The sequence below is a fragment of the Tachyglossus aculeatus genome, chromosome 17, assembly GCF_015852505.1.
Source record: "Tachyglossus aculeatus isolate mTacAcu1 chromosome 17, mTacAcu1.pri, whole genome shotgun sequence".
NCBI lineage: Eukaryota > Metazoa > Chordata > Mammalia > Monotremata > Tachyglossidae > Tachyglossus > Tachyglossus aculeatus.
Genome location: NC_052082.1, coordinates 41020763 through 41048375, shown reverse-complemented (window position 1 = coordinate 41048375; position 27613 = coordinate 41020763). Strand labels below are relative to the sequence as shown.

The 27613-nt window shown below is 47.1% G+C and overlaps 1 protein-coding gene across 1 annotated transcript; it reads left to right on the top strand.

Moving 5' to 3' along the window:
• The first annotated feature begins 12705 nt into the window (after positions 1 to 12705).
• Positions 12706 to 27358, top strand: LOC119939653 (C-type lectin domain family 12 member B-like). Its single transcript, XM_038759807.1, has 6 exons — positions 12706 to 12859; positions 20844 to 20942; positions 21926 to 22102; positions 23828 to 23976; positions 25248 to 25354; positions 26706 to 27358. The coding sequence occupies exons 1-6, from the start codon at positions 12769 to 12771 to the stop codon at positions 26881 to 26883; spliced, it is 801 nt and encodes a 266-aa protein (XP_038615735.1). The 5' UTR covers positions 12706 to 12768; the 3' UTR covers positions 26884 to 27358.
• The last annotated feature ends 255 nt before the right edge of the window (positions 27359 to 27613 follow it).

Genomic DNA, 27613 nt, shown 5'->3' with positions numbered 1-27613 from the left:
CCCCCGCAAGCCCTGTCTGGAGAAGTGGCACTATAGCAAGAGCTGCTATAGTGTATCGACTGATAAATGAATCTGGGATGAAATCAGGAAGATCTGGGATGCTTAAAACTCCAGCCTGGTGAAGACTGACAGCAAGGAAGAGCGGATGAGGATACGTGTATGTTGGTGTTGGGGGAGAAAGTGCCTGTCTCCCTATCCATAGCTGTTTCTCCTCTCTCATGCTCTGCAGACTAAGCAAAGAGCACAGCTAGATGCCCACACCAAGACTGAAGAGGGGAGGCACCCAATGCAGGCCTCCTCCTTCCTCCCGCAGAAATAACGAGTATTCTGGAAGGCAATGAGCTTGCAGCCTGTTCACTCCTCTTCTGCTGGGGAAGAAAGAGAGAGAGAGAGAGAGAGAGAGAGAGAGAAAGAGAGAAAGAAACTCCCTACAGCTCTGGTCCATCTCAGAGGAACCCAAAGTTCCCTGCAGCCTTGGGGATGAGTAACCTCTTACCTGTGAATGTGCCCCCTGCAAAGAGGAATGGACCGAGAGTGAGCGTCCCCACGGACTGAGCAGAAACAGTCAGGGGCAGCCGGGTCCTTGGCCAGGGAGGGGACATTTGGAGGAAAACACAAGCCAGTGGATAGTAGAATGGACAGAAGAGAAAGAGGACAAAGATGGCAGTGAGGAGCTGGGCAGAGCAGAAGGAAGAATCTTCAGCTGCAATGTGAACTGCCCAGAGCTCTGGAGATACTTGGGAAGAGGGGATTGAGGGAGGCGGGGATGATGATGGGTGATCATGATGATGGTGGTGATGATAATGAAGATTCAGGGAGGCCACTGAGGGGCTCCCATCTGGGAAAGCTAGTTCTAATCCCAACTCCGCCACCTGTCTTCTGTGTGACCTTAGGCAAGTCATTTAACTTCTCTGTGCCTTAGTTCCAAATCTGTAAAATGGGGATTAAAATTGTGAGCCCTATGTGGTACAGGGACTGTGTCCATGCCACGTTCATTCATTCATTCAACAGTATTTATTGAGCGCTTACTGTGTGCAGAGCACTGTATTAAGTGCTTGGGAAGTACAAGTTGGCAACATATAGAGACGGTCCCTACCCAACAGTGGGCTCACAGTCTAGAAGGGGGACAGGAGGGGAAGGAGCATATGTCTCCCTTTTCAGACTGGTTTCTCCTTTCTCGCACTCTGGGGACAGAGCAGAGACCATCAATGGCTGAGGACATGTTTGTGGGTGGGTGGGGGCAGGGGTGAGTGTCTGTCTTCCTGTTCAGAGCTATTTCTCTTCCCTCACGCTCTGGGGATAATAATAATAATAATAATAATGGTGGTACTTGTTAAGCCCTTACTATGTACAAAGCACTGTTCTAAGTGCTGGGGGGATACAAGGTGATCAGGTCATCCCTCATGGGGCTCAGAGTCTTAATCCCCATTTTACAGATGAGGGAACTGAGGCCCAGAGAAGTGAAGTGACTTGCCCAAAGTCACAAAGCCGACAATTGGTGGAGCCGGCATTTGAACCCATGACCTCTGGCTCCAAAGCCCGGGCTCTTTCCACTGAACCACACTGCTTCTCCATCCCTGGGGGATGGATCAGAAACCAGCGCCAGTTGGCCATGCTCTGACTGTAGATGAGAGACACCCAACGTTGGGCTCCTGCTCCCTCCCCCAGGACCAGCAAGTGTCCTGGGATAAAGCCCCTGGGGTGACGGGCTTGGAGCCTGTTCACTCCCTTGGGTTGTTGAGGAGGGGGAGAGAGACAGAGAGAAAGAGAGAGAGAGATTCCCCACAGTTCCAGCCCATCGTAGAGCATCCCACTGTCCCCTACAAGATAGGGAAATAGAGACACTTTCTTCCTGCAAACTTGACCCCCAAGAAAAAGGCCACAGATGGAGAGTCAGTTTTCCCACAGACTGAGAAGAAATTGTCAGGGGCATCTGGGGTTTTGGTCAGAAAGAGGGCCTTTGAAGGAGATCATAAGTAGGGGACAGACGACTGGCCAGAAGGGGAAGAGGATGAGGGCAGTAACAGTGAGGAGCTTGGGAGGTTTCTATCAGGGCAGAGGGAAGACTCTTCTTCTGCAAAAGGGACCTGCCCAGAGCTTGGGAAATACTTGGGGAACAGGGGCTGGGGAAGGGTGAAGGCAATGAGTGCTGCCCATCTGGGGAAGTCAGGATCATTAGTGGGTCAGAAGGCTCTAGTCAGGGGAGTGAGTGGCAGACATGGAACACGGAGATCTCAGTGCTGGCTCCCGTTGAGGGCCGTCAGTAGAAGCAATGCTTTTCCTGCCACCCCGCATCCCCATAAGTCAGAAAAACCTCAATCTCAGCCAGTCTATGGCCAACCACACAGTGGCCCCACTCATGTCTTCCTCGGAGATGTGAGATGGCGCCAGGGTAAAGAGGCAAGAATTTATACATTCCCCCCACCCTTCGTTTCTCAGCCTGATCCTCCAGGGATCCCCCACCCAAAATGCCCCAACCTCAGCTCACGCTCCCATCTCTGACTTGAGGCTGGCTGAACATGAAATCAGTCCCCTGGCCCCCCGGAAGTCTCGAGCATCGATCACCTTCCTGGCGATTCCCACGCTGTGCCCAGTGGCACAGGATCTGCTGGCAAATAATAATAATAATGGCATTTATTAAGTGCTTACTATGTACAAAACACTGTTTGCAAAACACTGCAAAACACTGGGGAGGTTACAAGGTGATCAGGTTGTCCCATGGGGGGCTCACAGTCTTAATCCCCATTTTCCAGATGAGGTAACTGAAGCACAGAGAAGTGAAATGGCTTGCCCAAAGTCACACAGCTGACAATTGGCAGAGCCGGGATTTGAACCCATGTCCTCTGACTCCAAAGCCTGTGCTCCTTCCACTGGCAAACACAACCCATGGTGTCTCTTCCTGCAGGACCTTACAACATCCGAGCTATAAAATTACCACTGGGTGGGTTTATCCCGAAGCACAAACATGGGAATACAGCTCAGCTCTCCCTCCGACCTGTGAGTGTGTGTCTCTGTGGAGACATGCCTGGGGTTTTTTGGTGAATTCCGCCCTGTGGAGCACCTGGAAGCTGGGAGGATTTCCTAAGGCAAAGGAAACAAACTGTACCTTGCAGCTGGGGAAGAGAGAGAAGCAGTGAGACCCCATGAGAAACAGCTTGGCTTAGTGAGATGCACCGTGGAGATGGGAATAGAAAACTGGCCTGGGAGTCAAAAGAACCTGGGTTCTCATCCAGATCCTGCCATGAGCCTGCTGTGTGACCCTGAGCAAGTCACTTAACTTCTCTGAGCCTCAGTTACCTCATCTGTAAAAATGGAGATTAAGGCTGTGGGACATGGACTGCGTCCAACCTGATTAGTTTGCATCTACCCCAGTGCTTGCTATGTGCCAGGCAGCATAGTAAACACTTAACAAGTACCATTAAGAGAAAAAGTAAATGCCCTCATCTGGATCAGTGTCCCAATCTGTAAAATGGAAATAATGAGACATGCCCCCGCCTTCTTCCTAAAGATAATAATAATAATGACAGCATTTATTAAGCGCTTACTATGTGTGAAGCACTGTTCTAGACCGTGAGCCCACTGTTGGGCAGGGGCCGTCTCTATATGTTGCCAACTAGTACTTCCTAAGCGCTTAGTACAGTACTCTGCACACACTAAGTGCTCAATAAATACGATTGAATGAATGAATGTTCTAAGCGCTGGGGAGGTTACAGTGAGGACAAAATTGTAAGGTCCTAGAGGAAAGGGAGTGTGTTTACCAGCAACTATATTGCACTCACTCAGATGCACACTACAGTATATGTTCAATAAATACCACTGATTGGCTTAATCAGTGAGATAACGGAGGAGAGAGCACTTGGGGAAGGAAAGTAGAAGGTGAACTCCGCATTGACATCAGGGAAGGGACTGGGGCCCCTGGGCCCCTCTCTTAATAGACTGTGGAGAAATTAGCACCTCCTGCCCAAGCCAGTTCTGACCCTGTACCTCAGTGGGTCGGTGGGGTCAGGAGCTCCAGCTACTCCTCCTTCAGCCAGGCTCTTGGGGAGCAGAGTGAGAGATAGGCTAAGGAACAGACTAGCTAGGGGAGTGTGGGGCTATGGAGGTGGGGGGGTGTTGGGGGAGAGTTGGGAATGGGGGTTCAAAGGAGCAGGCTGCAGAGGGAAGTTCAGGAAGGAGGGCACAGGGGTGAGACTGTTGGATGAGGAGGAGAAAATCTTTACCATTCTAGGCCCTGGGGTCAGCATCTGGGAATGGTGAACTCGCTGACATAACACGGAATTTTCACTTTCAGGTATTCATTTTTCTCCGGTGATCGGACTGAAGGCAGGATATGTGCTTATAACTTCAGATATCTCATTTATTCGATGTCTTGCAAGAATACTAATATGTCATTTGTGAGATGGCAGGTGGTCTGGTGAGAACGGAGCTGAAAATTCGGGCATCGAATAAGAAACTGAGGAGAGTGCTTCGGTTGCTACTTGAACGCAATGAGGACTCCTCACCACAGCTTTGTAGACCTTCATTCATTAATTCAATTCATTCAATTGTAATTATTGAGTGCTTACTGTGTGCAGAGCACTGTACTAAGCGCTTGGAAGTACAAGTTGGCAACATATTGAGATGGTCCCTACCCAACAGCGGGCTCACAGTCTAGGGGGATCTACCCTCCCTTCAATAAACTGCTCTCCTCCAGTTCGTTCTTCGAAAGTCCAACCTCCCCTGCAATGGAGAAAGTGGACCACAAATCCCACATGATTCCGGCGTTTCTCACCCTTGCAACCTTCTCTGGCTAATGCGAGCTTAGGTCACTCTGTTAGTTTCTCTGTGTGTGTGTAGCCGGAGAGCCTGACACTCAAATAATTCAGAGGAGAATGGGACATAGTGGAATGCATGGAGATCTGTTCTTAAGTATGACAGGGATTGTGGTCACCTGTGGCTGTGGCTGGCAAAGCAATTATGGATGGGAAGTGGGAAGAACTAGAGCTTGCTCAGGGCCGTCTTTTCGGAGGTCATTAGACCTCAGAAGGGCTTTAAACACAGGGAGAGATGTTTTCTGTTGGATATTAGGAGTTCCCAATTGAGTCAGGAGGATGTGGGCTAGAGGTTGACAGTGACAGAAACAACCCACTCCCTTTACTCTATCCCACTTCCCCTCCCCACAGCACTTATGTATATATGTACATGGCTATAATTGTAATTGTATCTATTTTTATTAATGATGTGCATAGATCTATAATTCTATTTATTTATAATGATGCAACTGATGCCTGTTTACTTGTTTTGATGTCTGTCTCCCCCTTTCTAGACGGTGAGCCCATTGTGGGCAGGGATTATCTCTGTTGCTGAACTGTACTTCCCAAGTGCTTAGTACAGCGCTCTGCACACAGTAAGGGCTCAATAAATATGATTGAATGAATGAATGACCGTCGATCCTAGTGAGTAGGTTTACTGGAGAGGAATGAATTATGTGAGCTGGGAGGGAGTAGGAGAAAAGAGAGGATAAATGACTGGCAAAGAGTTGACAGGGTGTTTTAAATCTGATGATGAGGAATGTCTGCTTGATGAGGAGAGGAAGGAGTAACTATTGCCAGATTTGGTGAGGAAAAGGACAGTTTAGAAAATGATTGAGGCAACAGAATGAAGTGTAGACTGCAGAGGGGAGAGACCGGAGGCAGAGAAGTCAGTGAGAGTGTCGATGCAGGAGTCAAGGACTGTGACATGAGTAATGAACTCTGTGCCTGAGAGCATACACTATAAGTTAAAAGTCATAACTCCACTCTCAAGAAAGTGACATTTGAATGGACTAAAATAGGCAGACTTGAAAAGTGTACATTCAGGGGGAGCAACTCCTAATGACAAAGGATGTGGGTAATTGAAATGAACGAGCAAGTAAGTTTCCGGCATATGTAAATCGACCAGGACTGAATAGGCAACAGAGTCTGTTGGCAAAGCACCAGAGGAGGTGGAAATGGATTGGGAAATTAATCCTGATGGAGATTAATTTTCTGGAAGGATTTGAACGTGGTGAGGGCAGTGGTCTGGCAGATTTGAAGGAGGAGGAGTGGAGATGGAGAGATTGAGAGCTGTTCCACACTAATTCACGCATTGGGCAGGGGGAGTGGAGGAGTCTCTTTCACTTGGATCCGTTAAAGGCAGCTCCTTGAGAGCAGGGGTCATGTCTCCAGCAACTGTATAGCGGACTTCTTGGGCATTGCATGCAGCAAAGGCTCAATAAAGAACAGAGACTGATTGATGGGTCACTGAGGGATGGGTTTTTGTGCCCTGCTCTGGAATCAGGCTTGTGGGTGCTTTGAGGTCTCCCGGTCTTGCTGGGGTGGGATTGCACAATTGAGTTTGAGCTGAGGTCGCGCTGGCGCCTGAAGGAGAGAAACTGATCATCCGTCTCTGTGAACTGCAGTTTTCTAGGCACAGAGTCAGGAAAATGGAGAAACATCATCGGCCAGTGGCAAGCCAGGAGACCTACATCCAGACATTGGCGGGAACTGTTTCAAACAGCAGGAATTTCTCTTGTCCCCAAACTCTAGCCTGTCAGCTGGCCTGTGGAAAATGGCCACAAAACTCCTTCTGACACCGAGGGCCCATGCTGAATCTACTAGGCCATGCTGCTTCTGGATTGATTGATGAGGGGATGGACAGGGGTCAGAAAGGACAAAATTTTCAGGCCAGGTTGGGAGGAACTTCTGAGAAGGAAAAGGAGAAGAGAGAGTGAATGGAGGCAGTTAAGGGGCAGAAGACACCTGGACAAGGACCCTAGACTTGAAAGACAGCAAGAAAACGTCTCAGAACTTTCAGAGGGAAGTGAGAATAAGTAAGGTTTTTTAATCTCATGCTGTCGAGTCATCTCCTACTCATAGATGTGCCATGCACACATCTCTCCCAGAACGCCCACCTTTATCTGCAATCATTCTGTCAGTGTGTCCACAGTTTTCTGAGTAAAAACATGGAAGTGGTTTACCTTTGCCTCCTTCCACGCAGTAAACTTGTTTCTCCACCCTCGACTCTCTCCCGTGCTCCTGCTGCCCTGCACAGGTGAGTTTTGAATTGTAGCAGATTGTCTTCCACTCGCCAGCCACTGCCCAAATCAGGAACGGAATGGTTATCAATCAATCAATCAATCAATCAATCGTATTTATTGAGCACTTACTATGTGCAGAGCACTGTACTAAGCGCTTGGGAAGTACAAATTGGCATCACATAGAGACAGTCCCTACCCAACAGTGGGCTCACAGTCTAAAAGGGGGAGACAGAGAACAGAACCAAACATACCAACAAAATAAAATAAGTAGGATAGAAATGTACAAGTAAAATAAATAAATAAATAGATAAATAGAGTAATAAATATGTACAACCATATATACATATATACAGGTGCTGTGGGGAAGGGAAGGAGGTAAGACGGGAGGATGGAGAGGGGGACGAGGGGGAGAGGAAAGAAGGGGCTCAGTCTGGGAAGGCCTCCTGGAGGAGGTGAGCTCTCAGCAGGGCCTTGAAGGGAGGAAGAGAGCTAGCTTGGCGGATGGGCAGAGGGAGGGCATTCCAGGCCCGGGGGATGACGTGGGCCGGGGGGGCGATGGCGGGACAGGCGAGAGCGAGGTACAGTGAGGAGATTAGTGGTGGAGGAGCGGAGGGTGCGGGCTGGGCAGTAGAAGGAGAGAAGGGAGGTGAGGTAGGAGGGGGCGAGGTGATGGAGAGCCTTGAAGCCCAGGGTGAGGAGTTTCTGCTTGATGCGCAGATTGATCGGTAGCCATTGGAGGTTTTTGAGGAGGGGAGTAATATGTCCAGAGCGTTTCTGGACAAAGATAATCCGGGCAGCAGCATGAAGTATGGATTGAAGTGGAGAGAGACACGAGGATGGGAGATCAGAGAGAAGGCTAGTGCAGTAGTCCAGACGGGATAGGATGAGAGCTTGAATTAGCAGGGTAGCGGTTTGGATGGAGAGGAAAGGGCGGATCTTGGCAATGTTGCGGAGCTGAGACCGGCAGGTTTTGGTGACGGCTTGGATGTGAGGGGTGAATGAGAGAGCGGAGTCGAGGATGACACCAAGGTTGCGGGCTTGTGAGACGGGAAGGATGGTAGTGCCGTCAACAGAGATGGGAAAGTCAGGGAGAGGACAAGGTTTGGGAGGGAAGACAAGGAGCTCAGTCTTCGACATGTTGAGCTTTAGGTGGCGGGCGGACATCCAGATGGAGATGTCCTGAAGGCAGGAGGAGATGTGAGCCTGGAGGGAGGGGGAGAGAGCAGGGGCAGAGATGTAGATCTGGGTGTCATCAGCGTAGAGATGATAGTTGAAGCCGTGGGAGCGAATGAGGTCACCAAGGGAGTGAGTGTATATTGAGAACAGAAGGGGACCAAGCACTGAACCTTGGGGAACCCCCACAGTAAGAGGATGGGAGGGGGAGGAGGAGCCTGCAAAAGAGACTGAGAAAGAACGACCGGAGAGATAAGAGGAGAACCAGGAGAGGACGGAGTCTGTGAAGCCAAGGTCAGATAACGTGTTGAGGAGAAGGGGGTGGTCCACAGTGTCAAAGGCAGCTGAGCTGGTTATGCCTCTTCGTGACTCTCCCTCCCATAGTCGGGACTGGTAGAGTACTGGAAACTCTCCAGGTGTGACCCTGAAAGGGAAGTAAGGTTACAGGCTCAGAACCATAGTCGAGACTGGTAGAGTACTGGAAACTCTCCAGGTGCGACCCTGAAAGGGAAGTAAGTTTACAGGCTCAGAATCATTTAATCATTTGGATTTATTGAGCGTTTGCTGTGTGTAGAGTATACTTGTGAGAGTATACTAGAGTTAGACAAAATCTCTGTCTTCAGAGGGCTTACAATTCTGTTCAGTGCAGCTGGATTAGCTTCACCAGGGCTGTTGGCCTACCGATTGAGTGTTTGAGTGACTGACTGAGCTGTCTGAGTCAATGAATCATTCTCATTTATTCCACACTCACTCTGAGCAGAGCTCTAAACATTTGGGATAATACACTAGAGATAGCAGAAATGATCCCTGTCCTCAAAGACCTTTATAATCTAATGGGGGAGACAGGTACTAAACTAGGTTACAGGTGAGGAGATATGTACTTTGAAATTCTATAGATAAATCCTTCGGTGGTGGGGAGAGAGTATATAAGTGCTTACATGACACAGAAATGCTGAAATAGCAGAAGGAAGGGAAATAAAGTGGGGTGATGAGCCATTAATCAGAGAAGACTTTGTGGAGAAGATGTGATTTCAAAAGGACTTTGCAAGTGGGGAGAGCAATGGTGGGCCAGAGGTGAATGGGAAGGGAGGACAGTCCGTAGTTTTCTGAAGTGAAGTTTAGTGTGCTGTACCCCAGCTAGATGGTTGCTTAAAATTATGTGGGGGAAAGACACAGCCCCAGAAGACTGGGGCTGTTCTGCCCTCATTTCCTCCACCTCCACTCCTCCAATCAGCCGCTTCCCTCTGAGGAAGCTGAAGCCACTATCAGGAGTCCTGCTCCACATCTGTGGTTAAATTGTTCAAATCTGTAAGGGATTTTAATAAAACCATACTGAGGGATAGTGGGAGACAGAATTATGGGCAGGTTTTCTTTAATTCTAACCTCTCTGTTCAATTCCATAGGGACCTCTCATTCTATAAATTTCCAAATGATTTTCATCGGAAAGCATATGCAAGCTAGGTTTTAGACCGCTGTATTGTTTTGGCGGAAAGCATATTTCCCCTGCATCTTCCCATACACGTGTACGTTGTGTGTGTGTCTTTGCATGAGACAGAGAAAGAGAGATGGGGGAGAGAGGCATTGGGAATAGAGAACGCAGAGAGAAACAATAAATGAAGGAAACTGGCATATGAAGCGATTGACCATCTAAGCACAAAATTCACAGAAGACAGAATATTAAGAGTGGGGACAAAGGAAGGACTCCAGAAGGCAGGGCTAGAATGGATATTTTAGGAAGAAGAACAATTTAATGAAAGCAAATCCATGCCAATACCAGAAGGGTAGCAGAAGAGAAAACGTTGGTAACATGTAAGTTCAGAGAAATGGAAGAGGCAGAAACAGCTAAAGCATTAAATGAGTTGAGATGAAAGATTAACCAAGGAGGGTAAAGAGAATGCAGAAATCCATACTGGGGAAGCAGCATGGCCTAGTGGTTAGAACACCAGGCTGGGAGTCTGGAGGACCTGGGTTCTAATCCCAGCTCTGCCACTTGCCTGCTGTGTGACCTTGGGCAAATCACCTCATTTCTCTATGCCTCAGTTACCTTAACTGTAAAATGGGGATTAAGACTGTGAGCCCCATATGGGACGTGGACTGTGTCCATCCTGATTACCTTGTACCTAGCCCTACACTTAGAACAGTGCCTGGCATATAGTTAGCACTTAACAAATACCATAAAAATGCTATTAAAATACTGCTTATGTCTAAATTACTTAGACTATGGAATTTGTTCTCTAAGCTCTTCCCTTACTCAACTTTCCACTCTCTATGTTGCTCAGATCAGAGTTCACCTCCCTTTCCTTTCATTCATTCATTCAATCGTATTTATTGAGCACTTACTGTGTGCAGAGCACTGTACTAAGCGCTTGGGAAGTACAAGTTGACAACATATAGAGACGGTCCCTACCCAACAGTGGGCTCACAGTCTAGAAAGGGGAGACAGAGAACAAAACACATTAACAAAATGAAATAAATAGAATAAATATGCACAAATAAAATAAAGAGTAATAAATTCATACAATTTCCTTCATGTCAAGCATGCAAACTTAATACCTTCAATACTATTATTACGTCTATTACCACTGCTGCTACTACTGCTGCTACTACTGTTGCTACAACCACCACTACCATTTATATTACTACCACTATTACAATTATTACTACTAATAATGAGGGTATTTGCTAAGCGCTTACTATGTGCCAAACACTGTACTAAGTGCTGGGGTAGATACAAGGTCATCAGGTTGTCCTACATGGGGCTCACAGTCTTAATCCCCATTTTACAGGTGAGGTAACTGAGGCACAGAGAAGTTAAGTGACTTGCCCAAAGTCACACAGCTGACAGGTGATGGAGCCGGGATTAGAACCCAGGACCTCTGACTTCCAAGGCCGTGCTCTTTCCACTAAGCCATGCTGCTTCACTACTACTACTGCTACTACTAGTAGTTCTTCTTTCCTTATGTCTATCATTAATCCCTGCCTCATTTCATTTATCCTTAGACTGTACCACTATTGGTACTTCTTCCTTCCTTATGTGTATATCACCGATCCACCCCTCACTTTATTTATTCTTAGACTGTGTGGCCCTTGAGACCCTTGAAAGATGTTTCAATTCCCATCTGGTTACTCTTTCCCAGCAAACTCAATAAATACATATGTATATGTCCTTTGTATTTGAAGAAGACGCTACTGATGGTGAAGTTCACCTTTGAGTCTGAGTGTGGCTAAAAAGTCCAATTCCAGATCCACAAAAAGGGTGTCCCTTGTTGTTTTGTTGTGCTTACGTTTGCAGCTCCTGCTCTTGTGCCTCTTTTTACCTGTCTTTCCTCATGCCTCTTTTGCTCAGAGTGCCACTCAACACTGGCTTCCTGGTGGCAACTTGCTATGCTGGTCTGTACTCAGCCATTGATTCCCATTTTTTGGTAGGATGTGATATGGTCTGTGACTTTGTTTTACCTTGTCCTTAAAAATGAATGGATGAATACTGTTTTGGTATTGATTATGTATTAAGCAGCTGGGCTTCAGTGGGGGGTGGAGCCAGTGGTCCAGGGGAAGGGAAGAGATCAGGAAGAGACACAGAGAAGAAACACGGGGGAGAGAAACATAAATTGACACTGAGAGACAGAGAGACAGGTATGTACATATAAAATATACTGACATGCATACATACAGCCACATAGGTGATTTTCCTTTAGTACAAACAAGAGGAGGAGAAGCAGCATAGCAGCAGAGGGAGAAAGCAGCCTCCAGGTCCTAGGATGTTTCTGGAATTGGTTCTGGGACCATTACCACTGCTACCCCCCTCCCTCCCAGGTTTCCAGTCTGAGAGCATCAGAGGAGACACTCGTGGCAATGCCCAGGGAACACCTGGAATCTGCAATAGAGGTAGCACTGACCCCTTTCAGCCAGATTCAGGCTCTGGATGCCCAAAGACAGATAGAATTGCTCTTTCAAGCAGAGTTTCTGTTTCCTGCTTTCCTGCTGTGGCCAACAGCTAACCCCTGGGCTACCCAGACCTCACTCAAGGCTGCAGACTTTGAGGAAGTGCCTGGTGCATTTTTGAGCTTCGGGCTGGAGGAACCTGAAGCAACCACAGGAAGCTGGTCAAGTATGGGTGTGAGTCACAATCAGTGGGGTCTACTGGGGTACCCTGGGTATAGAAAAAGAGCAAACAGAGCAGGAGGACTTCAGAGCCTCCTTATGTTCCAGCTCACTTCTCCAGACTCTCCAGGATCAGGCCGGTCTCCCTGCGGACAAGGATCAGGCGGCCTGAAAGGAGGAGGAGGAGAAGAAGGTAGAAGAGAGGAAGGCGGAAGAAGAGGAGGACCAGTGAACCACTTGCATTTCTCAGATGGGGAAGTGAGGAAAGGGAAACTAGAGAGACGGAGGCAATCACAATCACAGGGACACATTCTCTCCCGGACCAGCCTCGGCATCAATGCTTGACAGACTGGAATAGCAAAATAAGGCTGTCGGAGCTTCCCGCTAGATCTCTCTCAGCAGTGGCTCCGCTCACCCTCTCGGGCACATGCTGAGGGTGTGTCTTCCCTTGCCCAGAGATGGCCAACGAAGTGACCTACGCCAACCTGAAGTTTCAGGATTCCTCCATGGCCCAGAGGATCCAGAAGTTTGACACCATCCAAGAAATAGGTATGGGATCTCCAAGGAGTGGGGGGCTCAGGGAACGGGATCATGAGTTAAACGGAGAGAAGAGAGGGAGTTCCCCCTCAGCTTGCAAGGCTGTGGACTGGGCGTCTGAGGTTGGGCCCTTGCCTCTCTTTTGAGCTCACCCCTTCCCCAGCAGAAGCTATGTCCTTCTCAGAAAGGGACATCAATCGACCACTGGGATTTATCGAGAAGCAGCGTAGCTCAGTGGAAAGAGCCCGGGCTTTGGAGTCAGAGGTCAGGGGTTCAAATCCCAGCTCCACCAATTGCCAGCTGTGTGACTTTGGGCAAGTCACTTCACTTCTCTGGGCCTCAGTTACCTCATCTGTAAAATGGGGATTAAGACTGTGAGCCCCCGTGGGACAACCTGATCACCTTGTAACCTCCCCAGAGTTTAGAACAGTGCTTTGCACATAGTAAGCGCGTAATAAATGCTATCATTATTATTATTATCGAGCATTTGCTGTGTGTAAATCACTGTATTAAGCACTTGGGAAAGTATAATCCAACATAGTTGATAATTATGATCCCCGCCCACAAGGAAGGGCAGAGAATCAGCGAGGCTTAGCAGAAAGAGCATAGGCGTGGGAGTCGGAGAATGTGGGTTCTAATCCTGGCTCTGCCACTTGTCTGCTGGGTGGCCTTGGGTCAAGTCACTTAACTTCTCTATGCCTCAGTTACCTCATCTGTAAAATGGGGATTAAGACTGTGAGCAGCACCTGGGACAACCTGATTACCTCCAGCGCTCAGAACAGTGCTGGCACATAGTAAGCGCTTAACAAATACCATAATTATTATTATTATTGTTATTTAAGGAGCTTACTGTCTTCATAGGGAGGGGGGAGCAGACTTTAAAATATATTATAAAGAGGGGAAATAGTAAAGTATAAGGAAATGCACTCAAGTGTCATAAAACAGGGTGAGCATCAAAGTTTTAAAGGGGCACACTGGTTCAGTGGAAAGAGCCCGGGCTTGGGAATCAGAGGTCATGGGTTCGAATCCCGGCTACACCGCTTGTCAGCTGTGTGGCTTTGGGCAAGTCACTTAACTTCTCTGTGCCTCGGTTACCTCCTCTGTAAAATGGAGATTAAGACTGTGAGCCTCACCGTGGGACAACCTGATCACCTTGTATCCTCCCCAATGCTTAGAACAGTGCTTTGCACATAGAAAGCGCTTAACAAATGTCATCATTATTATTACACAGCCAAGTGCGTAGATGATGCAGAGGGGAAGGGGGTGGGGGAGATGAGAGCTTATTCAGGAAAGGCCTCTTGGAAGAGATGCTATCTTAGAGGACTTTGTAATCTGGGGAGAGGGGTGGACTGTCAAACGTGGGGAGACCTGGGCAGACATGATGGAGAGTTGGTCTAGAAGGTTCTTGAACCTACAAAAATGTTGACGAGGTAGGTGTGATGTGTGGGTCCCATGTTGGGCACCTCCTGAAGCTCCCAGAGAGTCAGGGCAGGGTGCCTCTTTCCTAGTCACGGCAGGGTGCCTTTACCCAGAGAATCAGGGCACGGTACCTTTTCCACCGAGCATCAGGGCAGGTGCTTTTTCCCAGAGAATCAGGTCAGGATGCCTTTCCCTCAGCAAGTCAGGGCAGGGTGCCTTTTCTCAGAGAGATGGCCCATTTTCTTCTCTTGGCTACATTCAGTGACACCAGAGCACTGCATACTAACCGTTCCTAAGATTGACATTAGTGCCAACAGCACTGCAAGCCTTCTGGGAGTGTAGCACCCTGAATAAAGTGTCTACCGGGACACCTGATCAGTGAAAGCACTGTAGTTTACTGTCTTCGACAGTGAGACCCTTGTGGGACAGGGACTGATTCCAACCTGATAAACTTGTATCTACCCAAGCACTTAGAGCAGATTTGACACACAGTAAATGCTTAATAATAATAATAACATAAAAATAATAATAAACATTAGGAAGGTCATACTATGAAGTAAGTTCCCTGAAGGCAAGGATCATTAGATCTATTAGACTCTCCCAAACACTTAATATCAACCAATCAATCAATAGTATTTATTGATCATTAGATCCATTAGACTCTCCCAAACACTTAATATCAACCAATCAATCAATAGTATTTATTGAACACTTTAATGTGTACATGACTGTGCTAAGCATTTTTATAGTATTTGTATAGTATAGTATAGTATTTGTTAAGCATACTGTGTGTTAAACACTGCTCTAAGCTCTGGGATAGATACAAGTCAATCAGGTTGGAAACAGTTCCTGTCCCACATGAGGCTCACAGTCTAAATAGGAAGGAGAACAGGAGAACTGAGGCAGAGAAAAATTAAGTGATTTGCCCAAGGTTACACAGCAAACAACTGGCACAGCTAAGATGAGGACTGAGATTCTCTCACTCTTAAGCCAATGCTCTTTCTACTAGGCTATACCGTTTCTCTTTAGGAGAGTACAGTACAAAAGAGAGTAGTTCCCTGTAAGTACGGAGCCTACAGTGAAAAGTGGGGGCAGACAGCGAAATAAGTTACAGCTAGGGGAAATAATTACACATGGGAGAAATCATCTTAGCTTAGTTGCTCTGCATAGAGTATGTGAACAATGAATAATATTGACTGAAGTCGAGATGGAGTCCCTGCCCCAGAACCTACAAAGTAATACAGAGCCAGTCAGTGGGAACCGCTGAAAGGAATTGAGAGAAATTAAAGACGAGAATGAGGGTGGAAGGAAACAAGTGGTGCGACATTCATAGATTCTGCAGCTGACAGGGATCCTCTCTACGAAAACAAATCAGGTTTAAAAATAATCCTTCATCAACTAGTAATAACTTCTCTTTCAAAAGTCACCCCGGTCACCCCCTTTCCTCCTGTATCACCTCTTCTCTATTTTGATCACAGACTCTTGAGCTGATGTCAGCTGCAGCTTTGACCCCAGAAAGGCCAAGCATAATCTGGGGAGTTTGTGAATTTACTCAGAGGAAGTTGAGGAACAGGAATGATCGGAGAGAAGGGAGGAGAAAAATGAATACAATTTCCAACTTCTTTTCTCTTAAAATAAGGAAATGAAAACCACAATAACAAACAATAATGATGATGATAATACCTTGCCATAGGACAGCGCTTCTGTTTTTCTGAAGAACTTTCCCATCAATTAGCTCATTTTAAACTCACGACATCAGCATAGGGTAAAGATAGGAAGAGGTAGGAATTGCTATCCCCAGTTTACTGATAAGAAAACTGAGGCACAGAGAGGTTATGATTCACCCAGCTTGCCAAACCCAGTGGCACAAATGAATAAGAGAAGCAGTGTGGACTAGTGGAAAGAGCACGGGCCTATGAGTCAGAGGACTTGGGTTCTAATCCTCCTCTGCCACTTTTTTATATTTACATTAATGTCCCTCTCCTCTTCTAAACTGTCATCTTGTTGTGGGCAGGGAACATGTCTGCCAACTCTGTGCTTACTACAGTGCTCTGCACATATTAAGCGCTCGATGAATACCATTGATTGATTGTCTGTAGTGCAACATTGGGCAAGGCCTTTTCACTTCTCTGTGCCTCAGTTACCTTAGCTATAAAATGAGGATTAAGACTGTGAGCCCTATGTAGGACATGGACTGTGTCCCACCTGATTAGCTGGTATAGTAATAATAATAATAATGATAATGGCATTTGTTAAGCACCTACTATGTGAAAAGCACTGTTCTAAGTGCTGGGGGGATACAAGGTGATCAGGTTGTCCCACGGGGGGCTCACAGTCTTAATCCCCATTTTACAGATGAGGTAACTGAGGCTCAGAGAAGTTAAGTGACTTGCCCAAGGTCACACAGCAGACATGTGGCAGAGCCAGAATTCGAACCCATGACATCTGACTCTAAAGCCCGGGCTCTTTCCACTGAGCCACGCTGCTTCTCGGTATCTTCCCTAGTGCTTAGTATGGTGCCTGGAACACAGAAAAACTTAATACCAATTTTTTAAAAAACAGAACCTCATTGAAAAATATTTTGGGTGGGTGTCTGTGAGTGCGCGCACAATTGTCTGTGTTTGCTACAGGTTCTATTTGCTTTAGGATTTTGAAATTCCTGGGTAAATTGGTTCTTCTTTGGCAGGATGAAGGGTTGTGATTTATGTGAGATATGTGTCTATATGTGGGACTTAGCCCACAGTCCTGATTTATGGTGATTGTAAGAGGGAAAGGGTCTTAGAGACCACCTTCAGTGGCGATCTTACCACAAGTGAGGCAGTTTAAGGATTTCCAAGACCTTCTCAAAGCTGTCAAATCTATCTGGCAGTTGTCAGAGGAAGCTCTCTGTTGATGCGATCACAAGCTTTTGCAAGGTTATTCAAACAGTACAGAAGTCTTGGCCTTGCTTTCTGTAGTTTTGTTTCTCTGGTTCTGCAAGTATCATATCTGTTTTTGTGTTTTGGCCTGGATAATAAAATTGGTACTACTATTACTAATAACAATAATGGTAATAATAATATTAATGGTACTTTCTAAACACTATGCGTCATGCACTGTAATAAGTGCTGGGAAAATACAAGATAATCAAGTCTTATCATAAGTCCTATCAAGTCTTATGGGGCTCACAGCCTAAGAAGGAGAAAAGGTACTTAATGCCCATTTTTCAGAAGAGGAAACTGAGGTGCAGAGAAATTAAAGGTCTTGCCCATGATAACACAGTAATAATGATAACAATTATGGTATTTGTTAAGCACTTACTATGTACCAAGCACAGTAGACACATGGCATAGCTGGTTCAAAGGATCCTTAACTCATTCATTCATTCAATCATATGTTTTGAGCGCTTACTGGGTGCAGAGCACCATCCTAAGCGCTTGGGAAGTACAAGTTGGCAACATATAGAGACGGTCCCTACCCAACAGAGGGCTCACAGTCTAGAAACTCTCTTCCTGAATCTAGCTTCTATTTATTCTGATGACTTGACACCTGTCCACATGTTTTGTTCTGTTGTCTGTCTCCCCCTTCTAGACTGTGAGCCCATTGTTGGGCAGGGACTGTCTCTATATGTTGCCAACTTGTACTTCCCAAGCACTTAGTACAGTGCTCTGCACACAGTAAGCGCTCAATAAATACGATGGAATGAATGAAGGAAAGATGGTAGTTGGATTGGTGTTTGTGAATTCCTTTAGTATTTTATTAGTGTTCCACATTTATCATCTTCAAAAAGAAATGTGAAAGAGCTGACTCTGGTCTCTATCACTTACTCTGCCAATCTCTACCGTTGGCAAGTTCCTTACTTGGTTAATCTCAATCATGGGCAATAACTATGATCATTAGCCGAATCCTGATGGAATAGGTTGGCTTCCTCTAAGGAAATGTGAAGGAAGCGGAGAATTCTTTTATTTTTTCCTTCTCCTTGATACCAGGTTCTCTCCATATTTCAACACTGGAGAGATTTCTCTATTGACAGTAAACAAAACAAAACATTTAAAATGAGATAGCACAGGTGTTGCTAGTGCCAGGGCTAGGGAACTCCTGCTGTTGAAAATGAGGGAGATTTCTATGTGCGACTTGTTCTCATGTTTCTCACCGACTTCCAGCTCTTGCCTTCCCTCCTGTGTGGAAATCCTTCCCCATTTCACATCCAGCTGTCCACTGCTCTCCCCATCTTAAAAGCCCCTCTGAATTCATATCTGTTCCAGGAGGCATTTCCTGATTAATCTCATCTCCCCATCCTCTTTTTCCCCCTACCGTCATTTCAGAGAAGCAGTGTGGCTCAGTGGAAAAGAGCCTGGGCTTTGGAGTCAGAGGTCATGGGTTCAAATCCTGACTCCACCACTTGTTAGCTATGTGACTTTGGGCAAGTCACTTCACTTCTCTGGGCCTCAGTTCCCTCATCTGTAAAATGGGGATGAAGACTGTGAGCCCCACGTGGGACAACCTCATGACCTTGTATCCCCCCAGCGCTTAGAACAGTGCTTTGCACATAGTAAGCGCTTAATAAATGCCATCATTATTATTATTGAGAAGCAGCGTGGCTCAGTGGAAAAGAGCATGGGCTTTGGAGCCAGAGGTCATGGGTTCGAATCCCAGCTCTGCCACATGTCTGCTGTGTGACCTTGGGCAAGTCACTTAACTTCTCAGAGCCTCAGTTCCCTCATCTGTAAAATGGGGATTAAGACTGTGAGCCCCACGTGGGACAACCTGATCACCTTGTATCCCCCCCCAGCGCTTAGAACAGTGCTTTGCAGATAGTAAGCGCTTAACAAATACCATTATTATAATTATAATACAATATTATAATATAATAATAATAATAATAATAATAATATTATTTCGGGACTACTTCTTCACACCCAGCTGTCCACTACTCTCCCCATCTTAAAAGCCCCTCTGAATTAATATCTGTTCCAGGAGGCATTTCCTGATGAATCTCATCTCCCCATCCTCTTTCTCCCCCTACTGTCATTTCAGGACTACTTCTGTTTCCTCTGGAGACTGTGGGCACCTAGCAAGCAGAGAGGATGTTTTCTAATTCTGTTGTATTGTACTTTCCCAAGCACTTAATACAGTGCTCACAATAAGTGCTCAGTAAACACCACTGTTTGATTGTTTGATGGATAACACTTATGAACCAGTCCTTAAATTCCATTACTTGCCTTTACCTGTAATTGATTTTAGTCATGGTCTCCCCGGGTAGATTGTAAGCTCCTTGAAGGCAGGAATCACATCTACCAACTCTCTTGTGCTTGCCCAAGTGCTCAATAGAGTGCTCTGCACATCGTAAGTAACATGGATTAACTGTAGATTGTAAACTCATTGTGGGCAGGGAATACATCTGTTATACTGTACTCTCCCAAGTGTTCAGTATAGCGTGCTGCACATGGGAAGCACTCAATAAATATGATTGATTGATTGATTGTTGGGAGAAAGGATTGGTGTCCAGTGGTCTGAGACAGAAGTAGGCTCTAGCCAACAAAATGAGGCAGGAAAGTAGGTATAGATGGAGAATGTCTGCTCTGGGAAATATAGAAATGAGGGGGAGAGAGGCAGAAGTTTGGGGGGGGGTCACATCATTAACACTCCAAGTCATTCATTCATTCATACAATCGTATTTACTGAGCGCTTACTGTATGCGGAGCACCTTACTAAGCACTTGGGAGAGCACAATACAACAATAAACAGACACATTCCCTGCCCACAACAAGTTTACAGGCCCAGGTTAGATGACTCGATCTTCACACTGGTGAGGTGGGAAAGGAGGACTCTTCGGGGCAAGCTCTCCTGCTGGATTTGTCCCCTGGGGTGGGAGGGAGATAATATAAACAGGAATCAATCAATGAATGGTATCGATTGAGTGCTTACTATGTGCAGAGCACTGTACTGAGCGTTTGGGAGAGTATAATACACCATTAATTCATTCAATTGTATTTACTGAGCACTTATTGTATGCAGAACACTGACTAAGCACGTGGGTGAGTACAATACAGCAATAAACAAACTCATTCCCTGCCCATAAAGAGCTTAAGGTCTAGAAGGGGAGACAGACATTAGCATCAGTACATAATTTATAGATATGTATGAAAGTGCACTGGGGCTGGGAGCAGGGATAAATAAAGGGAGCAAGTCTGGGTGAAGCAGAAGGGAAAGGGCTAAATCAGGGAAGGCGTTTTGGAAGAGATGTGTCTTCAATAAGGCTCTGAAGGTGGGCAGACTCACTGCCTGTCGGATATTAAGCACTTAGTACAGTGCTCTGCACACAGTAAGCGCTCAATAAATACGATTGAATGAATGACTATTAAGAGGGAGGGCAATCGAGGTCAGAGGCAGGATGTGGATGAAAAGTCGGTGGCAATATAGATGAGATGGAGGTACAGCGAGAAAGCTGACATTAGATTAGCTAAGTGTGTGGACTGGGATGTAGTAGGAGAGTAGAAGAATTAGCAGGCACATTCCCTTCCCATAATAAGCGTTCACTGTAGAAGGAGCCCCTGGAGGTGTGTATCCACCCTCTGTCTACGTTGGTTCTCCACAGAGCACCCTGCCCCATCTCCTGCGTGGCGCTGGTCTGCGCTGGGTTTGCTCACCCTCTGCTTGCTGCTGCTGATTGGACTGACATCCTTGGGGATCCTGTGTAAGTACCCACAGGGGCACGGGAGGGGCTGGCAGAGAGGCTCACTGATGTTATGGTTTTCTTGGTTGGCTTGGCAGCATCCCCTTGGGCTTGGGGTGGGACCTGTCTTTCCCGGGGAAGCAGATCCAGAACTGCTGAACCCGGATCCTGGGGAACAAAACAAGTGTCCAAATCCAATAAGAATTTCTTGGAGCCTCCAAACTTGGGAGACTTGCTTTATTACCAAGATAACTTGAGTTAATTGGGAGGCCTAGGGGCTTGAGAAGGAGAAGAGCGAAGCTACGTAAGAGAAGGGAAGCAGTGTGGCTCAGTGGAAAGAACCCGGGCCTTGGAATCAGAGGTAAGGAGTTCAAATCCCGGCTCCGCCAATTGTCAGCTGTGTGACTTTGGGCAAGTCACTTCACTTCTCTGGGCCTCAGTTACCTCATCTGTAAAATGAGGATTAAGACTGTGAGCCCCCTGTGGGACAGCCTGATCACCTTTTATCCTTCCCAGTGCTTAGAAAAGTGCTTTGCACGTAGTAAGCGCTTAATAAATGCCATTATTATTATTATTAAGGGAAGGACCCTGATTGAGACCATTACTGGAATGTAAGATGAGGAATGAGGGCAGGAATCATTAACTCCTGAGCTCTACCTCTCCCTTCCCCTTAACTCCTCTAGTAGGGCTCAGCCCCTGGGATATTAATTAGCCAAAATCAAATATAATAACTGTTCAAAAGACCTGTAAGAGGAGCCCTGTATGTGGGACACAGCTGCTGTTGGACCCAGACTCTGTGAGGGTTTGTAAGAGAAGGGTAGGAGTGATATTCAGAGATCTGACTGGGAGCCAGGCGATTGGGACTCTGATGGCCTGCACTGTCCAAAGCCCCACCAAGAAGCCGTGGGCCACGGATTTTCTAACTGCGGCCTGCGAATTCCACTGTGGCCTCCCTGGGACGGCCAGGGGCGCCGCAGTGATTCGGCCTTTTCTGTGGACTCGAGTTTTCCAGGAAAAGAAAAATATCCAGCAGTTGAATGGGGTGAAGGAAAACTTGTCACTTCAGCTGGACATCAGTGCAAATATCTCTAAGGAGAAGGACTTGATCCAGTCCGATCTTTCAGATGCCCTGAAGAAGATGGCCACCAAACTCTGCAGAGAACTGACCAGAAACAAGCAAGGTAACCAGATTTGTGAGTTCGGCTGTCTGCTCAGACATTCTCCATGGCAGTTTGCACCTTCTTGTGTTTTCCATTGGTCGTAGTTATTCCCCTTCCCTGGTAATGCAGCCAACTCTCTGGAGGATCGTGAGAGCTTTTGGTTACCCTGACGCCCAAGTGGAGATTACAGAGGTTATGGAAGGACATTGATGTAGTGAATTGAAATTGCAGGGACCAGAAAGGAAATGAAGGAAACTCGTAAAGTACTGAAGGATGTTATGGTCCAGTCCTTAACTACTTCAAGAAACAGTTCCTTGTAGGCTTGGGTTGACAAGCACTTACTACAGTGCTCTGAACACAATAAGCGCTCAATAAATACGATTGAATGAATGAATGAACTCAGGATGTGCTCTGTGTCTCCCAAGCCATGCTCCACAGTCCACTTGGGGCTTTCACAATGCACAAGAGGTAGTGTTGTCTAGTGGATAGCACATGGGCCTAGGAGACGGAGGACCTGAGTTCTAATCCTGGCTCCCCTACTTGTCTGCTCTGTGACTTTGGGCAAGTCACATAACTGCTCTATGCCTCAGTTCCCTCATCTGTAAAATGGGGATTAAGATGGTCCCCATCTTATGTGGCTCACGGACTGATTAGCTTGTCTTACTAAGCATTACCCAGTGCTTAGTACTGTGCTTGGTGCATAGTAAGTGCTTAATAAATATCATTAAAAAAAAGGACTGAAGGGCTGAGTCCAGTTCCCTGCTCTGTCCTGTGGTTTCAGAGGGTCTGTAGCTGACCCAGGGCTTACTCTCACTACAGGGCACTGGGGAAAAAAACATGCCCCCAGTCAGTTGGGTAGAAAGGGCCCCAATGTTTCCTCCACCTCCCCACACTTGGTGAGGAAACCAAGCTAAACAATCCTGGGGAAAAAGGGATGAGCAAGTCTTCAGGAAGATTATACTGAGCTGCTGTGGGTTTAATCTTAGCTTGCTCCCCTGGATGTTGGGAGGGGCATGGAGCAGGGAGGGGAATGAGAGAATGAGGAGGGTAGCTCTCCCATAATAATAATAATAATAATAATAATGGCATTTATTAAGCACTTACTATGTGCAAAGCACTGTTCTAAGTGCTGGGGAGGGTACAAAGTGATCAAGTTTTCCCACATGGGGCTCACAGTCTTTATCCCCATTTTACAGATGAGGTAACTGAGGCACAGAGAAGTGAAGTGACTTGTCCAAAGTCACACAGCTGACAATTGGTGGAGTTGGGATTTGAACCTATGACCTCTGACTCCAAAGCCCGGGCTCTTTCCACTGAGCCACTCTGCTTCTCTGAAGACCTGAAGCCTACTGTGAGACAGACACTGTGTTCAATTTGCACATATCATATCTTCCCCAGGGCTTAATGCAGTGTGTGACACAAAGTAAGAACTATGTATCACATTTTCTGGGAGATAATGATTGGTTGATTGAGTGATTGATTGACTGACAGCAAGTGAGTGTGCGGTTTTCTATGAGATGGAGGACAAATGTGCATCTCTATGAATTGACTCAGGGTCTTGGAAGGACTGAAGGGAGGGAAGAATGAGGAAACAGAGGCAGCAAAGACCTCTGGGCTCACCATCAGTGTTATGAGGGACATTGGAGGTCAGAGAGGAGTGTTAGAGGACTCCACACTTTCACAGGCCTCACTCTGAACTGTGACCTCCATCTCCAGCTCCAGACTGCCTTAGCAATCTTGTTTCAGAACACGCCTGCAAGCCCTGTCCAGAGAAGTGGCAATGGCACAGGGATAGCTGCTATTGGATAGCTCGTAAACTCAACTTGGAGAAGAGCAGGAAGGTCTGTGCTGAAAACAACTCCAGCCTGGTGAAGATTGATAACAAGGAAGAGTTGGTGAGAACATATGCGTGCGTGTTTTGGGCTGGGGGGGAGATGGGGTGTCTATCACCCTGTCCAGAGTCAGTTCTCCTCTCTCACGCTCTGGGGATGGAGCAGAGGCCAGGGGTGGATATTCGTGCCCTGACTGTGGATGAGAGACACCCAACACTGGATTCCAGCTCCCTTCTGCAGGGCCAGCAAGTGACTCGGGGTGAAGTTCCCGGTATGATGGGCTTGGAGCCTGTTCACTCCTCTTTGGCTGGGGAGGAAAGACACAGTTGAATGTGTCTGTGTGTTTTAGGGTGGCAGAGGAGAGGGAAGAGAGAGGGAGAAAGGGAGAGAGGGAGAGAATGGGAGACTCCCCGAAGTTCCAGCCCAACCCAGAGGATCCCAATACCCCCGGGGATGAGATCCTGCCTTTGAATGTTCCCCCGAAACAATGGAACGGGCAGAGTGAATGTCTCCACAGACTGAACAGAAACAGTTAGGGGCATCACATTCTTGGCCAGGGAGAGGGAATTTGGAGGTAAATACAAGCTGGGGGATAGCAGAATGGCCGGATGGGGAAGAGGATGAAAAAGACGGTAGTCAGAGACTGGGGAGGTTGCTGAAAGGGTGGAAGGAAGACTCTTCTTCTGCATGTGTCACCTGCCCAGAGCTCGGAAGATGATTGATGAACAGGGGCTTGGAGATGGTGATGATGATTGTGATGATTCAGGGAGGGAACTGAGTGGTGTCTGTCTGGGGAAACTGGGATCATTAGGGGGGTCAGAAGACTCTTTGTTCAGATGCCCAGGAAAAGGAATGGCACAGGTGGCACACAGAGCGCTCAACCCTGGCTCCCACTGAGGGGTGTTGGGCAGTGCCAGTATTTCTCCCACCGCCCCACATCACCACTGGTTAGAATAACCTCAGGCTCAGCCAGTCTATGGCCAGCCACGGAGTGGTCCCATCCGTACCACTCTCTGTTGTAGGAGAATGGGAGAGGCTGAGGGTGGAAGGGGATGGAGATGGAGGGAAGCATGTATAGCACGTCCCCAATTCTCTGTCTGATCCCCCAGGAAGCCCCCACTCAGGATGCCCCAGCCACAGTTGCCGATCACATCTCTTACTTGAGGCAGGCTGAACGTGAAATTCACCTCTAGTCCCTGGGGATTTTCAAGCATCTATCACCTTCCTGGTGATTCCCGTTCTGTGTCCAGGGTCGAGTCAGTCTCTGCCTGAGACTCCCAGAAGGGAGTCAGCAGTGTCTGCTGATGGGCATAACTCAGTGTCTCCTATTGCAGGTCTTTGTAGCATCCAAGCTAAACCCATACTACTGGGTGGGTTTATCCCGAAACATAAGCAGCGGCCAGTGGGTGTGGGAAGACGGCTCAACTCTATCTCCTGATCTGTGAGTATCTCTCTCTGAGGAAATGTGTCAGGGTGTTTTTGTTGAATTCTACCCTGTGGAGCAGCCGGAAGCTGGGAGGGTTTCCTAGAGCAAAGGAAACAAGCTGTTTTCTGCAGCAGGGAAGGAGCTGGAAGTAGCTTGGCCTAGTGAGATAATAGTAATAATAATAATAATGGCATTTATTAAGCGCTTACTATGTGCAAAGCACTGTTCTAAGTGCTCAGGAGGTTACAAGGTGATCAGGTTGTCCCACAGGGGGCTCACAGTCTTCATCCCCATTTTACAGATGAGGTAACTGAGGCCCAGAGAAGTGAAGTGACTTGCTAAAAGTCACACAGCTGACAACTGGCAGAGCCGGGATTTGAACCCCTGACCCCTGACTCCAAAGCCCGTGCTCTTTCTATTGAGCCACGCTGCTTCTCCATTCACCATGATCTAGGGGATAGACCGCCGGCCTGGGAATCAGGAGGACTTGGGTTCTAATTCAGCTTCTGACACTAGTCTGCTATGCCCTGCACAAGTCACTTAAAAACACTGTGCCTCAGTTACCTCACCTGTAAAAATGGGGATTAAGGCTGTGAACCCCATGTGGGACATGGATTGGGTCTGACCTGATTAGCTTGTATCTACCCCAGTGCTACAAAAGTGCCTGGCATATAAGAAAGCACTTAACAAGTACCTTATAAAAACCACAACCGTAGATGCCCTGAATTTGACCAGTGTCCCAATCTGTAAAATGGCAATAATGAAACCTGCCCCTGCCTTCCTCCCAGGGACAGAGAAAGGAAAAAACCTTAAGGTCCTGGAGGAAAGACATTGTGTTTACCAGCGTCTGCATTGCACTCAGGTGCTTATTACAGTGGTTTGCACACAATAGGTGTTCAATAAATATTGATTTAGTAGGTGAGATAACTGAGGAGAGAATACTCAGGGAAGGAAAGTAGAAGGTAAATTCCAGTCCTTGGAATTAGGGAAGGGGCTAGTCCTGGGGCCCCTCAGCTAATAGACTGTGGTAGAAATTGCAGGTTCTGGGATGGCCAGTTCTGATCTTGTAACACAGTGGGTGGGAGGGATCCGGTGTCTCCCTCTACTCCTCCTCCAGGGAGCAGAGGAAGAGACAGGCTGAGGAACAGAGTATTTGGGATGTGTGGGGGCCATGGAGAGGGTGGGCCATGTGGGAGAGTAGGGGAATGGGGGTTCAGAGGAGAAGGCTTCAGAGGGAGACCCAGGATGGAGGAGATTGGAGTGAAGCAGTTGGAGGAAAAGGAGAAAATCTTCACTATCCACAGCACGGGGGTCAGTATCTGGAGATGGTAAACTCACTGACGTGACATGGAATTTACTCTTTCAGAATTGAAATATTCCTTGAGAGGAATGAAAGAGACTGGAAGTGTGCTTATGCCTATTTTCATGAATTTCTTCTGGATAATTGTGCTGGAAGTCATCCCCTTATCTGTGAGAAGGCAGCTGGTCCTGTGAAGATGGAACTGGTGAATTACGCAGTGAATATGAAAGCAGGGGCAAGCTAAGCTGGACACGGAAGATCTCGGTGGGAATCTGAAGGCCAGGATTCATTCAATCGTATTTATTGAGAGCTTACTGTGTGCAGTGCACTGTACTAAGCGCTTGGGCAGAGATGGTTGCTGGGGGTTTTGCTGGCTTTATCCCCTCTCAGCCAGAACTGTCACTGTTAAGGCACTTCCTGATTGGTGGTTCCTTGCCTTTCTCCCAAAACATCTCATTTCTCCCTGTCCCAGGTATCACCTTCCAAGCCTTCCTGCCTACTCCACTCCAGGGGCCTTATCCAAATGCTGGCTTTTTCCTCCCTCCCAAAACACACACACACATACAAAAAAAACCCCACACACAAACACACAAGCATCCTGATGGTCCAGGCTTCTCACCTTCTTAGGACAAATTCCTGGATAGTCACCTCTCCACTCCTTAGGTCCCTTCCTTGAGGGAAACCTACATTCCATAGGACACTATTTACTCTCACTCTCCATCAGCTGTAATAACTAATTGCAAAAGAAGGAATTAGTCAATGAGACAGGAGCTAAGAATGGTATTTAACCATTATGACAGGAAGTGAGATGCAGACATTAATCTGGGTTCCGGAAAGCAAATAAACTATGGGAAATACTGTTTGTCTGAGGGTGGAGTTTCATCAGTCTGGACTACCAAGGAAGGGCTGTGGATGGCGGGATCACCGAGCATCTCCTAAGGGAAGTGGAGCAGGGTTTCAGAGGATTGGTAGAA

Bases quoted from the DNA above. Each gene is read 5' to 3' on its own strand.
- LOC119939653 (XM_038759807.1), top strand. From the start codon at position 12,769: ATGGCCAACGAAGTGACCTACGCCAACCTGAAGTTTCAGGATTCCTCC. The intron at 12,860-20,843 runs GTATGGGATCTC...GGTTCTCCACAG, and splicing joins TGACACCATCCAAGAAATAG to AGCACCCTGCCCCATCTCCT. The intron at 20,943-21,925 runs GTAAGTACCCAC...TGTGGACTCGAG, and splicing joins GACATCCTTGGGGATCCTGT to TTTTCCAGGAAAAGAAAAAT.